This window comes from Vidua macroura, chromosome 2, assembly GCF_024509145.1.
Source record: "Vidua macroura isolate BioBank_ID:100142 chromosome 2, ASM2450914v1, whole genome shotgun sequence".
In the NCBI taxonomy this organism is placed as follows: Eukaryota; Metazoa; Chordata; class Aves; order Passeriformes; family Viduidae; genus Vidua; species Vidua macroura.
Window position 1 is genome coordinate 66,208,808 of NC_071572.1, and position 16,312 is coordinate 66,225,119.

Sequence of the window (16,312 nt, forward strand, 5' to 3'; positions counted from 1 at the left end):
AGTACAGTTATCAAGTATTTGATTTTAGTAGATTCATACCATGATAATATGGAGATGGAAATGAAAATGGGCTTTCATAAGTGTACCAAAACTTGTGAAGGTTAATTTTAAACAAATCAAGTTGTGTATATTATGGAAGTTTGTTGCTTTTCTGTCTTATATATGCCACCTTTGTGTGTTCCTGGTGACTTTACTGCAAGTCTGATACTCTGAGATGAAAGTAAAATAGAGATTTGAAAAATTTCTGACTATGAGGATATAGACCCTTTAAATAAATGTGGGGCACAGTCAGCTGCTTTCTATTGCAATGAGTTGTTTGGGGGTTTTTCTTAAAAAATGTTTTAGAGCCTCCTGTACAAAGTGATTTCATTGGAATTCTGAGATCCATGTTTTTTGCCCAAGGAAAGACATATCATATCCATGCCATTTTCCCACAGTGAGACATGCCTCACAGTTGACAAGCACACATTAATTTAAAGGATTTTTCCTCATAGGACAAATATTTTATCCTCTTTTTCACCTAGAGAATTGTCAAATGCAGGATTGGAGGATTTCAAATTTTAGAAGATTTCTGATAGTTTAAGTAACGTGGAAAGTTCAAATCTTGATATCCATTATTTGGTTGGTCAGTTCTTAAAATTGGTACTCTTGCTGTCAGTAAGCTACTGATTGGCTTCAGTCTAGAATTCTGTTTAATTTCATCAGATTTGCTTCTGGTTGTAATCTTTACCTGAAATGTCTCAAAGCATGTAGTGTTGTTATGCTATGTGAGCTAGATAACGATATACATATTCCTTATACAGATAGTTCATTGGATATAACTGGTGCCTGAAGAAAACTTCCTCTTGTTTTATGAATGTCTTCTGCTTAAATGTTTCTCTTATAGATGTACTTCTGTGATCTAATATTCACATATACAGTGTTGATTATGACTGCAGTTAGCTTCTGTTACCCTTCATATTATTTCCAAGGACTTTAGAGTAGGTCCAGGTCACATTTCACTCAGCCCCCTGTTCAGTATCACATTAAAGGGCACACCAAAATTTCTGCAGTTTTTGCTATCTTTATTCTTCTGTTAATGAAAAGATTGTAACAACCAAATTCCATTTATTCTTCTTTCTCCTGATTAGTCTGAACATAGTCAGCTACTCATTCTTTACTCTGCTGTTCAAACACTGAGTGTCTGTTATTACTGTACTTGATGAACCCTGAGCTCAAAGCTGCTAAGCCAGCCTTGCCATGAAAAGGGGCCTGGACCAGGTCACCTTCATAGATATCTTACAACACATATGTGAGATTGGACCTTAGGGGCAGTTTCTGGTCTTGTAGATCTCAGTTTCCTCCAGTTTCTTTAACGCAGGCAGAGGTGGCTTAGTGTGTTAATACAAATGTCATTTCTATCTTAGCAAAGAAAAGTGAGAGAAAAAAATGCACTAGTACGAACTAATAATTTTTCATCCTCCACGTGGAAATTCTGTGATTCTTATAGTGGGAAATGCAGTGTTTATTCCACTTGGAAGAGAGTCAAACTGCAAGACTGATCGTTTTGGTCAAAGTAGTTACAGTCTAACTTCCAAGCAACCATTTGAGGAATGAGACCTGCAATATTCCATCTAAGTTGTCATACAGGTCTTCAGTTTCTGAGTTTCCTTAAAAAGCTGCTCACATTGGAACTCCCAATGGCATACCCAGGACTCTGCTCTTTCCTTATTTTACATTAAAATTTCCTAAGAAAGCATTGCAGTAACTTCTCCTTTGTTAATAGTCAATCAAGATCTTCCATATGTGAGCCAAGATAAGGTTATCCACAATTTTCAGTATTTTTTTCCTTGAGCTGCCTGTTTGCAATAAACATTGAAAGGCCTGAGAAAAAAATGGACTTACTGTGGTTTTGGTTGTCTTAATTCCATCTCTTCTGTAGTAATAATGGTGTTCCTCTGCATATTCTCCTTGGAAAAAAAAATTGGTTTCATTGACCTGTAGTTTTTTCATGGACTTTCCCAGCCTAAAATATTAAATGCAGATCTTGTTTGGTTTTTTTTTTCCAATGAGATTTTTTGTTATTTCTGCTGGTTTCTCTGCCAAAATATGTAGTTCTTATTTCTGTATCCCTGCCCTATCCCGGAACTTTTTTATTTCAGTCAGTGTACATTGTGGTTTGTTTAAGGGCAGTGTAGCCCATAGCCCAGACCATAGTGTCCAAGAAGTTCTACAGCCCAAATTTTTGTACAAGCCTTCAAAAAAGAGCCTGAAGACTGCTAAAAACTGTTCTCATGTATGTTTGTGATGGCAGTAATTGGAAGGTATTTAAGAAAAATATTAAGACTTGTCACAAATAGATCTGGGGAAGTTTGAGTAGCCATTGGAAGATGTGTCCCATCAGCCTACTGCTGTAGAAAAAGAGTATTAATAAGAAACAAACAGCCTGTGATGCTTGCATTCCATAGTTTTGTATAGCTTCCCATTAGGGAAGCTAATCTGCTTCCCTATTAATTATTTTGGTGATTTCAAATATACTCTTCTCCTTTTTAAAAATGTCTCAAGTTGTTTCTGTTGGATTTTTGGGTTCAATTTTGTCCCAAGGCTGTTATCACCGTTATCTAATATGGTTTTGTATTGTAGTTAGCACTCAAATGTTCTAATCCCATACAAGGAAAAACCCAAGAAAACCTCTATCAATGCAGAGAGTTTAGCTTTTGTTAACAGCAAGGGTCAAGAGATAGAAACTACAAAGAAAGCTTCAATGCAGCAAAATTCAGAAAGTGGCAGAAAAATGCTGGAGGTTTCTATTTGTTTTATTAAAAAACTATCAGATACTGTACTAAATTGCTGTTGATATCAGGGTTTGTGGATAAGCATTTCCCATTGCTCTTAGCCCTTCTTCCTACTGTGTTAGGAGAAAGATACCTCAAAAAAAGCATAGCAGTCTGTTCTCTTTCTTCCTCTTTCTTCCTCTTTCTTCCTCTTCTCTTTCTTTTCTCTTTGTTTCTCTCTCTCTCTTTCTTTAATGGTCACACTGCTATCCAAGCACACTCTGCAGAGACAGAGGACTCTGTGCATGGAGCCCTGCACAATTGCCTCCAACACCAGCATCTCTTCAGAAACTGACCTGAAGTCCCAGGACTGTACTCAGCTGCTCCAGTTCTCCTATTATGGTGAACATCTCTCTTCACCTATTTTCAGTTCTGCAATCTTCAATCTTCTCCTTTGCATGGTTTGAAAAATGCAGGAGCAGCTGCATTTGCCAGAGTTCCATGTGGTATAGTGATTTCCTGTGGTGGAAAAATACACTCCAAGTAGTAATTACTGTAAGTCAAGTCCATTTAATGTGCAGAAGGACTTTTACTGTCTTACACAGTTTGGGAGGATTTGAAAGACCTGGTCTCCAAAAGTTTATAGGAGCACAATCTTACAGATGTTAAAGGTGTGCTGCATTAGATTGCTGCTTGCATAGGACAGCAGAGTTTTGGGTATATTAGGCAGGCAGATATAAAGATGGAATGTAGACTCCAATTTCTTGTTAGGTAAGTCTAGATAAGCAGTAGACATGGATTCTATTAATTTTGCCATACATTCTTCTTGAAACTCTAAGCATTTTCCCCTTTCCTTGTGGTTTCTGTAGGAGTGCATAACAGTGCATATGGTACCCTTTTTTCACCATTTTAAGTATATTTTTCAGATCTTTCACCTGACACAAAAAAAGGAAGACTTTAGATTGTCTTCTATTACAACAGCTACAATATAGCTTTAAAAATACAGTAAACTATGCCATACTGTGATCCCAGTCCGACATTTCCTTCCTCTGCCTTTCAGTGTTCCGTCAACTAGCTAATTCTCTTCATCTCCAAAAGTGGTTGTTTGTTATTTTTGTACTGTGGAAGCCACTGGTATTGTTTTAGGATTGAAATTGGCAAAGGAAAGGAGCCAGTGATGCTTGTAAAAACACATACCACAGAACTGTAAAATTGCCTGTATTTTAGTGTCTAAAATTTCCTTTTAACATTATTAATAAGAGGCTTCCCTAATTGACTGAGCCAAACTTTGGACATTTCTTTATTATTTTTCTTTTCTCCAATTTTCTTTATATGTTTACATAAGCTGAAATCTCTATCTGTAGATTTTAGTTCTTTATTTAAATTTTGCCTTAATTTTCCAAGCTGTGGTTTGGTCTTTTGCAAAGAACCTAGTGATCTCTAAACCACAATTTGAAAAACAGTGCTTGGAAAATAACCTTCAGTTCTTGTTTTTGTCTTTTTGGAATTAGAGAATTGGTGAGTCCAAGTTCATAGACTAAAGATTTTTGGGAACAATTCTGATTCCTATGAAGAATGTTGCCTGATGCAGCCCAATGTAGGGTATATCAACTATTGAGAACAATATATTTGTTCAAAAATCAGCAAAATACATACAAAGGGACAAACCCAGATTATTATCACCCATGAGATCAAACCATAAACTGCCCATAAAGCAATAGAACATTCCATCTTGATGATCACTATTACAGTAATAGCTTTAGATCAGGTGTTCCTCCTGTAACGGAAGCAGGAAAACTTCTTTGCAGTCTTTTATCTCTAGGTGTGGATTAATTTCTACATTTTTTAAAATGTATCATCTAGCTATTACTTTAAGACCCCCAATATATTACAAAATCTTTGTTTATGCTTCAGTGATTCTTCAGAAAGAATCTCCGACTCCTTTGCTACAGTTCTCTGTATTATGACATTTCCTACCAGATGAGAATACTTCTTGACCAAAAAAGTTACTTTATCACATGGCCATTGTGAATACTAACTACTCAGGTCCTATTTTTTAAACCATGTCTTTGTTTAATCAATTTGAAGTTGAGAATGAAGATTTATAAATTTCTTAAATTGATTATTTAGTTAATGTCTCCCTCCTATTGTGGGGTAATATGGGTAGTTCCAAATGCTTTTTTGACATGTTTAAATAAATGTCAAGATTTCTCCAAATAGACTTTTTCAGCTCAAAACAAGCCCATGTTTCTCTTAGCAATATCCATGAATTTCCACAATGTATCTGTTCAGCATACTGGTCTATATAAGTATTTCCCTCAAAAAGAAAATAAAACCCTAGAAATAAAGGCAATTGCTTAAGTAAGCAATTTTAAAGTTAAATATTGTCTTAGAAGTACAGTGGATGGAAAACAGTTGCTGGGTACTGCATGAATACTCCACTGAGGTTAATTAGCTGAGGTTTTGCAGGAGCCAAGGAGGAATGAGAGGTAATCCAAAGTTGGGATTGAATTGTTCTTCTGGGGAATTGCAAATGGAGTTTACAAACTGTGCAGAGTGTGGTATGGGAGTTTTCTTTCTTTAGAAAATTGCTGTTTGGAAATGATTCCAGCAATACATTACAATGCTATGTTACAGTCACGAGCCACCAAAATTATCATGGGTAAATGATCCTTCTCGGGTCAAGGGCTGAATGTGCCCACTTCTGGGACTCCCTTTTTTTATGTGTTTACAGCAAAAGTGCCTCTAATTTGGGGCCCATTTCCCAGACCTACAGTCCCTTTGACTCGTGTCCTATGGCTCCCTATCACTGACGAAGAGACCCTCTCTGTTAGGAGAGATTCACCGTGTGTGTGGTCAGAGCGTGGGAGATGTCCCACTATACATGGCACTTCCACTGTTAATCAAGCACTGAAAGGTGGGGGAGGCTTAAGAAGAGGAGGCTGGTTTGGATTTTTTTCTTCAGTCGTGTTGTTTTCACAGCACTCTGTTTGGTTCCCAACACAGTGATGAAAAGGGATCATGAGATAACTACAGCACAGACCGGTATTGTGCCACATCAGTAAAAACACATGCAAAAGAGACTCTGCCCAGTGTCTTGTCATTGCTTCATATACTTATTTTTAACATACGTTCAAGCAATTGGATCTTTGCCTTGGCTGAGCTCCTGTCCTGGAAGACTTGCCCTGTGTTTCCCTACAGGTCCTGTCTGTCATTGTGGGTGGGCCTAACAGGCATTGAATTGGAGGTTTGTGTTCTTAAAACAGTAAAAAGTACAAATAAATAGCAACGTCCTTTACTCAGTCTCTGCTTATCAGGTTGCCTCAGACCTAATCTGAACTTGCTCCCTTTGCCAGAACTAAAACTGCTGTGTGAGAGGAGACAGACAAGTCAGTATTAAATTAAATCAAATATTAATAGTAGGTGTGCAAAGAATCATCAAAAGGACTGGTTAATTTTGTGTTCAGTTCAAGTCTTATACAGTTAGGACAGAAAATGTCTCCGTGGTTTTGTGGCAAGAAATTGGGCTCTTTTGTTCTCCAGGAGGGGAGAGGCACCAATGTGTGTGTTGCTTGCTAGCTCCAGACTATTCATGAATGCTTAGTTTGCAAAATGTTAATCTCTTCTATTTTATTCCCCAGTTATGAATTCCATGTGAAACCTAGGAACCCCCTTGGCGAAGGTCCAAGCAGCAATGTTGTGGCATTCAGTACTGAATCAGGTAAGAACTCTCAAAGATCAGACCATCATTTACAGTGCCTTTAGTACTCATGTTTGTGGGATGCATGAAAGGCTCTCTTATTTCATTTTGTGCATTCAGTCTTGCTCTTTACTGTCTCCTCATTGGCTTTTTACCACCGTGCCTGGAAAGTCAGCCTGGGATCAGAACTATGTTGTGTGAGGATGTAAGATGGACAGACTGCAAGAGAAAAAAACAGAGGAACATTGTCTGGTATTCATTGCAAAGAAAATTACTTCATCCTTAGAGAGGGCTCAGTCATTTAAGATTTATATTCCTGACCTTTTTGCATCTATCCAGCTCATTAGCAGCTTCTGGATGGGGAACATTAGGGTTTTTTGTGCCGGTGTGTTCATAGGTGTTTTTGCTACCTGTTCAATAAGGCTGCTGTAAAACACTGATGTTGTTTGGCTGAAATAAGGATTGAGAAAGAGCTGTTGTGAAAAGTCAGTGTCCCAGTGTCCTTCCACCCTGTTTACTCTCCAGTGAAACTGTTAAAGAGCTGTATACAAGCCTGTTTTCACCACTGGTTGGTTCCTAAGTCAAGTTCTCTCTGACTCAGAGGTGAGAATCAGAAAGCTTTTGCTTTCCCTATTCTTGCTGACTTGTTGACTTTAGGCAAGCAAGATACCATCTTTTGTGCAGAAGTGTTTATTGCTTGGTGGTACTGAAAGACCACACAAAACACAAAATGGACTTAGCCTTTTTAAAAGGAGTTTCTCAATCTGTGTTTTGAGCCAGGTGTAATAATTTAATAGTCCTCAACTAGTGCTGTCACTGATGGATGAAAATTTTGGCTGAGCAAAGGATTACTCAGGGAGGAGTGCAGACTATGCCACACATATTTAAAAACTCTGAATACACTCTTTGTAATTCCAGATTGTTAAAAGTGAATAAAAATGTTTGTGCCAAGTGCAGTTTTCATGAATGACAAGGTGCAAAACTATTTAGTTTGCACAAATTAAGTATCCAGTTTTGTTTTTTCTTAATTGCACACATCCATTTCTCACATTTGGGCTTTCAAACCAAGTTTTTTGTGGCCAGTATTACAGATGTGCCCTTTTTATTATTTAGGTTTTGAAATAGAAATTTTAATAAGACACAGTACAATTGGGTGTTGCTGGTTACAGGTTTGAACACTTGTTTTTACTAGAACTCTGCTTGGCTGGTTTTGTCCCATAAGTAAAATTATTAAAAGCTCATTGATACTGAAGTTTCACACAAGAAATATATTTCTTCTAATTTAATTTGATACAAGTTAACTTTGCTTCCAAAACTTTTTCTGTTTCACAAATTCCAGCTTATGTCAGCTGTAAAAAATCACTTACCAATGCTTTTCCATAGAATTATTGGAAACGTTCATTTTACAGTGTCTGATTGAATGTTTGTTTTCTTCCCCCAGCGGACCCAAGAGTGAGTGAGCCAATTCCAAGTAAGTGTTTTATGTATAAATCTGATCAGCAGTTTTTTCAGAAATGAGATAGCAGAATTTTACAAGGAGGGTGGCTCTGCTGCACCAGCTGGATGAGTTACAGAATCGAACAGCATTCACACACATTTTCACTCCTTCCACCCATGGCCCTGCTAAGGAATTCATGTGAGGCTGTTTGTTTACCTGAGCATAAGGCAATCAACGTGATGTGGAGCTCCCATGGCAGCTGGGATGGCTTCAAACCAATGTACACAAATGAGCAAAGGACAGCCTCATATTTTCTCAACCTTGTCATTAAAGAAAAGAAAGCTCTGCAAAATGAATAAGCTACTCCAAAGTTTTTAAGTGAGTTAACAGAGCACAACTTGGAGGATTCTATTTATCTGTCTTTGTGTTTTAGGAAAATTTTCTGCTTCAGAAGGCTTCATCTAGCTCTGCTTTAGGCCACTTACAAGACTCTTCCTGTCCTTGATGGAAGGTGGACTGAGCTTTTGAAGAAGAGCTGAGATCATTCGAGCAAATTGGGCTCTTTTTTGTATTTGTAATAGTCATCACTTTCACTTTGACAAACACTGTGGGACCATTTTTCTCCACATAATTAATGGCACTTCATTTTTATATGTATTTTTGTTAGACCACAGTTTGCTGCAAGTTGATTGTCTTGGCTTGAATGCACTGAAGAATGGTGACTGTATCACACACTTCGTAAATGAGAGTATTTCCAGTACAAACATTGTCCCCCTAACAAGGTCCTAGAATGAACCTATTCCAAACCTGCACCAGAGGACAGCAGGAGGAGTTCACAGCACCAATTGTATCTGCATACTTTGGCGCTTCCCTGAAATATTTCTCATGTTCAAAATGCAGGTGTCATAGTACATTCTGCTCCATCAAGGCTTCTAATTCTAGTTATTCAGATGCATTTGTTATATGTAATTTTGTAGGCAGCATCATACTTCAGCCTCTTTTTTCCTCTTCTGCAGTGGGGAAAGATGCTATCTGGACTGAAATCCCATTCAATTCAGACACATACTCAGAATGCAAAGGCAAACAATATGTAAAGAGGACTTGGTACAAGAAGTTTGTGGGTGTGCAGCTGTGCAATTCTTTGAGATACAAGATATACCTCAGTGATTCACTTACAGGTAAGCAACATTCAAATCAATGCTGTCCATATTATATATCCCTGAAAGATACTATGGTTTCCAAAATAATAGGTTTAAGAAGATGAGCTCTGCTGAAGTGTGATCAGATTTGTTTAATTTAGTCCACGGATTAATCATAAACAGTAATCTGCTTGTGCTCAGTAACCATTGATATGTTTGATACAGAGTTTTCAGACTCCAAAGGAACCTCTCTGTGGTGATCGTCTGATTTTAAGTACCTATACATATACTGGGGATCATACAGAAAACTGATAAAGAACAGAGTGAACAGCATATATTGTAAAACAGCCAAATTGGTGTTTAAAAAGTAGCCTGGAATAATTATTAATTAGAGGATGAGGACCTCATTTTATACCAGGTTTACACCTGGCATTCCCACTCCTTTCAGTAAACATCTGGTTACTTCATTACTGGGAGGCTTATAAATACATGATATTTATATATGATATATACATATATATCATATATATCATACTAACTAGTTAGTATGTAGTTAACAGGTTTTACTCACCTGCTTTGACATTTTTGCTTTGTTTTCACCTGCCCCATTTTTGCTTATGACCTTTTCCCCCCTCCTTTTTGTTTTCCTCATATCATATTTTATTACTAAGGGAAACTTCCTGGTTATACATTGTCAAGTTTTGTTTGGTGTTTTAAGACCAGTTGAGTGTGACGTGTTTAAGACCTGAATCAGGTGACATGCTAGGGAAACATCCTGTGAGAAGTGTTTTTCAGTTAGTTGATAGGAGATCTTTGTGTCTCATGCAGCTTGTGCAAGCTGTATCTGCTACATTAAGAAATATGTTAACTTCTTATAATGCATCCTGGGCTCCTGGCTTTTTTCTGTGTGAAGTCTCTTATCACAGACAGCTCTGTGACAATGGCATTATCATGGCATCTAAGCACAAAGATGTGTGGGAAATGCCTTTTGAGAGCAAGTCAGGCAAATGTGTTCAACACATCACATTGAATTAGCTAGGAGAGGCTGTGGCTGGAAGAATCCACTTTCATAACCTAAAGTTGCCCCATCTCTGAGCTCAGCACCTCACAGGAGCAGGACTCTGGGCTGTGTGGAAAGAATATGGAAGGAAAAGAGCAGGGATGTGTACGGCAGCCCATGTTGCCATAATTTTAAGCTTCCCTGCCTTGCATCCAGCACCATTCTCTGATGAGTAGAAAAGGAAGGAAAGCCTTGTCATTAATAGTAAGTACAATACTCCATATGTAAATAATATCTTAGGATTATGTGAATAAAAGAGAATGTTTTGAACAGATGTATCATTCATGCAACTGTTGCTGTACTAACCAGCTCTGATCAAATGACAAGCACTGGCAATGAGGCATGATTTGTCCCAAAACCAGCCAGCAGAGGAAATAGCAGTGCTAATCTAGCAGGACTAGACTTTAGCCCTAAATCAAGTGAATTAACACTGCAATGAAAGCAACTCCAATCTGAAAAGTTTAATATCAGGAGCCCATTTTCCTATTTTCATTAGATTGTTTTTGTTCTTGCTGGAAGGGTGGTGGTTTAACGTTGCTGGAAAAAGATGAGGTAGACACACTGTATTCATTATACTTGCTAAGCTTGGTTCTTGCACTTGAATTGTTACAGCCAGTGCTGACCAGTTGTCACAATATTTTTAAAAAGTGAAATATTTATGTAGAAGGAAAGCTGCTTTGGCCGGTTTGCTAGGTGAGGCCTCTGTGTGCAGTGAAAAGTTTCCTGTTTGAAGCCAAGTTCTGTTCTGATGTGTTTCACGGTCACCTCGCCTTGCGGTGCCCCTGAGGCCAGCGGAAGTGTCCCTGCAAGCATCAGCCAGCTGGACCCTGTGTGCCGGCATGCAGGGCTGCACTGAGCTCTGAATTCCACTGGACACTGAAAAATCTTCCAAAGCTTTGTTCTTGAAGCAGTGTAATTGCCTCGAAACTTGGCTGCATTGTCCAAATGCCATTGTATAAGGCAGGCAGCAACTGTATCTTTGCATGCTGTTTTTTAGCATTAATTTATTCTTCTAGTGCTGTGGAATTTACAATGTATAAAACAAAGTTTGTATGTAAGATTGTAAGGCCACCCACAAGGGAACACTGGGGAAAAAAATTGACACACAAAGTTTTAAGTGTGTTCTTTTATTACGGAAATAATTGGGCAGTAAGAATGTAATACTCACTGAGAATGCTGCTAATTTATGAAGACCAATTGTTTGAGTTATACATAGGTTAAGCTGTGGGCCAGAAGAATATGTGTGTATCTGCAAGTTACTGTCTGGTGTTAGCCATTAAAATATCTGGCTTATTCTCTCTCTTATGGAGAAAAAATGATCTCTGTTTCACATGCCAGACCTGTTCCATAAACCAGCATCTACTGCTGACCTCATTTAACAGTCCTCCAGAGCAGTCACTGTAGGCATTCCAGAAAAGCAGGCCACCTAAAAATAAGTATTTATTGAGGGAAGGAAAAAAATTAATTCTATGTGTGACCTTCTACAGCTGTGGAAAAAAAAAAAAGGCTTTTTTGGGCAGCCTGAATGTTCTTAATTTCAGAGCAAAAATTTGCTGAAAGGAACTCCCTCTGACCAGTTCTACGGAAAAAAAACATATTTGCAGCCAAAGCTAGATAGCAATAAATAATTTTGTAAATTATTATAGAGAAGAACCACATGCACAGAGGCCATGAACTGGAGGTGAGAAATTTTGGCAAAGTATTGTTCAGATCACAAAAACATTGGAATTTATTGGTAGGCTGCTTTTTTATTAATTGTTCTTTGGGAGCAGTATTATAACCCACCCCACCACCTCTCAAATGGCCAGACTGGCACGGATTCAAGGCTCCAGGACACCCAATATCTAATGAGTAACTGGACTTTCTGTCTAGCTTATACTTGCATCCTGAGCCTTCTTCTAAATTCTCTCCTTTCCTTTCAACATCTCAGCCAAAGGTTGAACATACTGACAACTAAATGCTGTGAAAGATGATAAGAAAGAATGGTAAGTTTATTTTCAAAGGTTTCTGTCCCAGGTTTGGGAAGAGAAGGTAGCATGCTCTCTTCCATCTTCTGAACTGAATTTTACTAATGTCTTGCAAATCAAATCAGCAAGTAAAAACATCTGTCAAAGTTCCTTCACTGTGCCTGTTAGCAGGATAAGCACAGCCTGGAAAGTCAGCACATGCTACATGGGACATTTAGGACCTTGATTTCTACTCAGTTGCAGTCAAGTGTCCTGTTAAGCAATCCTGCAAGCAAATACATGGGCACACTCCATGCTCTGGATAAGTACTTAGTATCCAAGCCCTATGTTAAGGTCTATCACTTGCACATACATGTTGTAAAAATATGATGATTTATACAACAGGCCTTGGCTATGTTAGGAGGTGGTCTATAAAAACATCTCTGAAGGTACTGGGGGCTTCCTGACAGGGAACCAGACCTGCCTTCCATTCAAATCACTACCAAATCACTACTGCTTTTTGATGATGTTCTTGGTAGTAACAGAATTTCCCTTACTGTATGAAATGTAAGGAGGGGGAAAAATGATGTCCAGGCATAGATTTTGGCCAGGAGTGGGGCACTTTTGCCTTAGCCATGAGCACTTGGAGCCTGCACGTCATGTTCAAATTACAGCTACAGGTCCTGAGAGGAAAAGAATCATAGCGTTCACCTTGGCTTCCTCACAGAGGAAAGAGCACAACCCATTGCCTCCAGTGGTTTTTGGAAATAGCCTTCACTAACTCTGCTGCTTCTTTGCTTTCAGGAAAATTTTATAACATAGGAGACCAGAGGGGCCATGGAGAAGATCACTGCCAATTTGTAGACTCATTCTTAGATGGAAGGACAGGACAGCAAGAAGATCTACCAGTCAAAGATGGTAATTCCCAGCACCTGTCTCTGTAGCAAGCCTTGGCAATTCCTTTGTTTGTTTCTATTTCCTGCCAGTGGATTCAATGCCCACTGCTGGGGTGGGCAATGAAAGGAGCTGCCAGCTTTGCAGGCAGAAGAGGGTCAAGAAGTTCTTTGACAGTGAATGATGACTTATTAAGACAGTTATGACTTGAGTTCTGTTAGGTAGCAAACAGCCTCTCTCCTGTTTAAAACAGCCCAGCAAATTATTCACAGTTGGTATTACGTATTTAAACCGAGCCAGAAATTTGAGTTTGCAGAAAGGCATTAAGTGGTGTGTTCAAACTAGCAAGGTTGATTTAAAGCACAGTACATAATCAGTTGGGCATTAAATACCTTGTTTGGTACAAATGAGAAATTGAAAATTTATGGCTGGAAAATATAATTCATGCTGCAGTAATTTTGTGTGTACTGATTGCAAAAGGGTGCCCAAAATTCCAGTCAGGTCTAAGTGGACATCACACACAGCCATCACCTGCCTGGCTATTTTTCACCCATTGCTGAGGCTGAGGTATAAGAAATTTGTACTTCTCTCAGCTGAACTTGCTGCTGGCAGCAGTGCCAGGGTGAGGTGTTTTGTTCCTTGTGGCGTAAGAACTCAGGCTGTACTGGTACGTGCACACATGCTGAGTGTGTCATGGAACATTTTACTGAGAAAAACAGCAAAACAGTTTTCAGTACAATATCAGCGTGTTGACCAAACCTTCCTGTGCTTCATTTACAAAACACCCCACAGGAGTCCAGATACGCATTGAAGTAGGTGTGGGAGGTGAATGTGAAGTTCCTAAGTCTTTCACAAGTTTTTCCAAAAAACAAAGTAATTGAACGGTCTGAAGGGTGTTTGTGTTTTGTGAGTTTCTTCTAAAGAGGTTTTTGCTTTTCCCTTCCCAGTCAGTGCTGCCCATTTGAAAAGATATTTTGCTTAAGAGATGGTCAATATCCAATTTGCATTGCCAGGACAGCAAACTTCTCAGTTGTACCAGACTCACACTTTTAAAAATATTTGAATATTTTAAAAAACTTTTACCTAACAACCTTATTACTCAGTTTAAAAGACACTTATAACCAGTTTTATTTTGGCAACTGTATTTGAGTGAATTCATGAGCTACAATCATTTTTAGGCCAAAATAAACAACAAAACAATCAAACAAAAGACTTCACCTTGTCAGTAGCTTGTATTTCTAGCACATGAACTGAACAGAGGAAAGAAAAGACCAACAGACCAATTGTTCTAGCTGCAGCGGGTTGACTTCTGAATTAATTACACATATTTGACCTGAAGTGCTGTGAGAGAACCACGGCTGATGCTGTCTCTCAGCTGCAGAACAGTATTTTTTGTGTGTGTGTACATGTGCCTGTTCCAGCCACACATACATTCCTTATGGTCAGGTTGGATGGAGCCCCAATTCCTCACTTTAATTTGTAACCTAATGTTGATTGTTCGAATGGGAAGCAAGTGTCTTGTCAAAGGCAACAGACTGAAAGCAGGAGGATGATTTGGATGGAGAGATACTGTGAACTTTCCCCAGTGGCCAGGTTTTATTGAGGCTCACTGCAGTGTCAAGGCTGCACAGTGGGGACTATTTGTCACTGTCATTTTGCAATGCAGAGCAGCCTCCTGTTCTGAGAGCCCAGCATGGCCAGAGAGGGGACGGAGGGGGCACAGGCTGTACCCAGCCAGCCCTACCCACGGCAGGGTGCTGGGATATCCAGGGAAGGCAGGCTTCACCTCTGCACTGCCATCCCAAGCATTTTAGCTTTGAGCTGGGTTGGCAAATTGCAGAGTGCTAGTGGATGTAGGGGCAGCAAACAGCTTGGTGGGTTAACAGCTTGGTGACTATTTCAGCCACTCACTGTTAGTTACAGACTTCTCAAGGAACCAGACCACGGTACTGTCCTGAGAACTTCATGCAAACAAAACTTTGTTTTCTGTTCCAGGATTTTTCAGGGCAGTTCGTCAGGAACCTGTCAAATTTGGGAAGATAGGCGGGGAGACTCAGATTAACTACGTGCGCTGGTACGAGTGTGGCACATCGATACCTGGCAAGTGGTAGATGCCACACGAAGAGGGCGCAAAGGCCCGACTGCCCAGCGCAGGCTGCAGGAAGGCAATGCTTACGGTGCACCCGGCACTGCGGTGTTGGCAGACGTGCAAGGCTTATACCAGTCTAAAATGCCAATACTGCATTCACTGTGTAATAGTGTAGGCTGCTTACTGTAGTTATCCAGTGTTACAAATTTGTTTTTAGAATTTAAAAAACAAATACAGGCTAGGGACATGTTGTAGGATAATGTATAGGGAAGCTGGCTCCCTATTCTTGAGGTATGGTTTATATGGTATTTTAAAAGATAGTGTGTATATTATTTATCACGATGTTGCAATAAATGTTTAAGGCACAGATATGCCAGAGTTGGTCATGGAATGCAATGTGTGTTAGTTTTAAATATTCACTGGTCCTGTAATGCAAGTGCCATAAGCTACCCATCCTAATCCATCTGTAACATCTCCCCGTCATAAATTATAGAAAAGATCCTATAATTTTTAATATCCTGCAGCCAGTAAACTTGAAGCACTTTCTCCTTACATGTACAGTTTATGCTCCTGCCAAAATGCCGAGGTAGGTTGCTGTATGTGCAGCTTTAAATGATCAAGTTCAGTGGGGTTTTCTTCCATGTTTGTTTTCAAATATTTCAGCCCCAGCCAAAGCCATGTTCAGCCTGTCACTATGGAGTCAGAGCTGCTGCCCATGAGCCTGGCAGTGGCTAGCAGGGAGGGTTGGTGTTCTCTAATTGAAGTGGACAGGTACATATGTACATGGAATGAAAAAACAAAGCTGGCCTCCAGGGCTGGGGTTTTTCAGGAAAATGTAGTTTTCAGAGCCTGACACTTACTGGTTCAAAAGCCAAACGTATGTACTGTGAAAGAGAATTTGGAAAGACAATTGAAAAAGAATAAGCTAATTATAACAGCATGATCAGGTTTCTTTTATTTAAAAAGAAAAATTCTGGTTTAAAACAGTTTTCATTGGGGACAAAGGGGAAATACTGATAACTGAACTTTAAAACTGCTTTATAGTTATTTTGATTAAAACCTCTCCCAAAGCTACTTGTTGTACTGCTTGAACATTTATGAACTAAATAAAGAGATGTAGGTTTTTTAAAAGGTGTTATTCATTACCTTACTAATGTATTGAAGAAATATGAACAAGAACTACCAGATCTATATAGCAGTCATTTATAGAAAATACCTTATAAAGTACATTGCAGGTACACTGTACTCCTAATAAAATATTTTTTAATCAAGTGGTTTTTTCAAGTGTTTTAC

General features: G+C 39.0%; 1 protein-coding gene across 6 annotated transcripts in view; it reads left to right on the forward strand.

Moving 5' to 3' along the window:
• ABI3BP (ABI family member 3 binding protein) overlaps nucleotides 1–16,290 on the forward strand; it is a 127,876-nt gene extending 111,586 nt beyond the window's left edge. For all 6 annotated transcript variants that reach the window (XM_053970119.1, XM_053970122.1, XM_053970121.1 and 3 more), the window contains 5 exons: nucleotides 6,395–6,474; nucleotides 7,895–7,924; nucleotides 8,908–9,069; nucleotides 12,841–12,954; nucleotides 14,926–16,290. In XM_053970119.1, coding sequence (XP_053826094.1) covers nucleotides 6,395–6,474; nucleotides 7,895–7,924; nucleotides 8,908–9,069; nucleotides 12,841–12,954; nucleotides 14,926–15,041 — 502 coding nt within the window. In that variant the 3' untranslated portion in view covers nucleotides 15,042–16,290. The remainder of the gene's footprint in view (nucleotides 1–6,394; nucleotides 6,475–7,894; nucleotides 7,925–8,907; nucleotides 9,070–12,840; nucleotides 12,955–14,925) is intronic.
• Nucleotides 16,291–16,312: the final 22 nt, after the last annotated feature.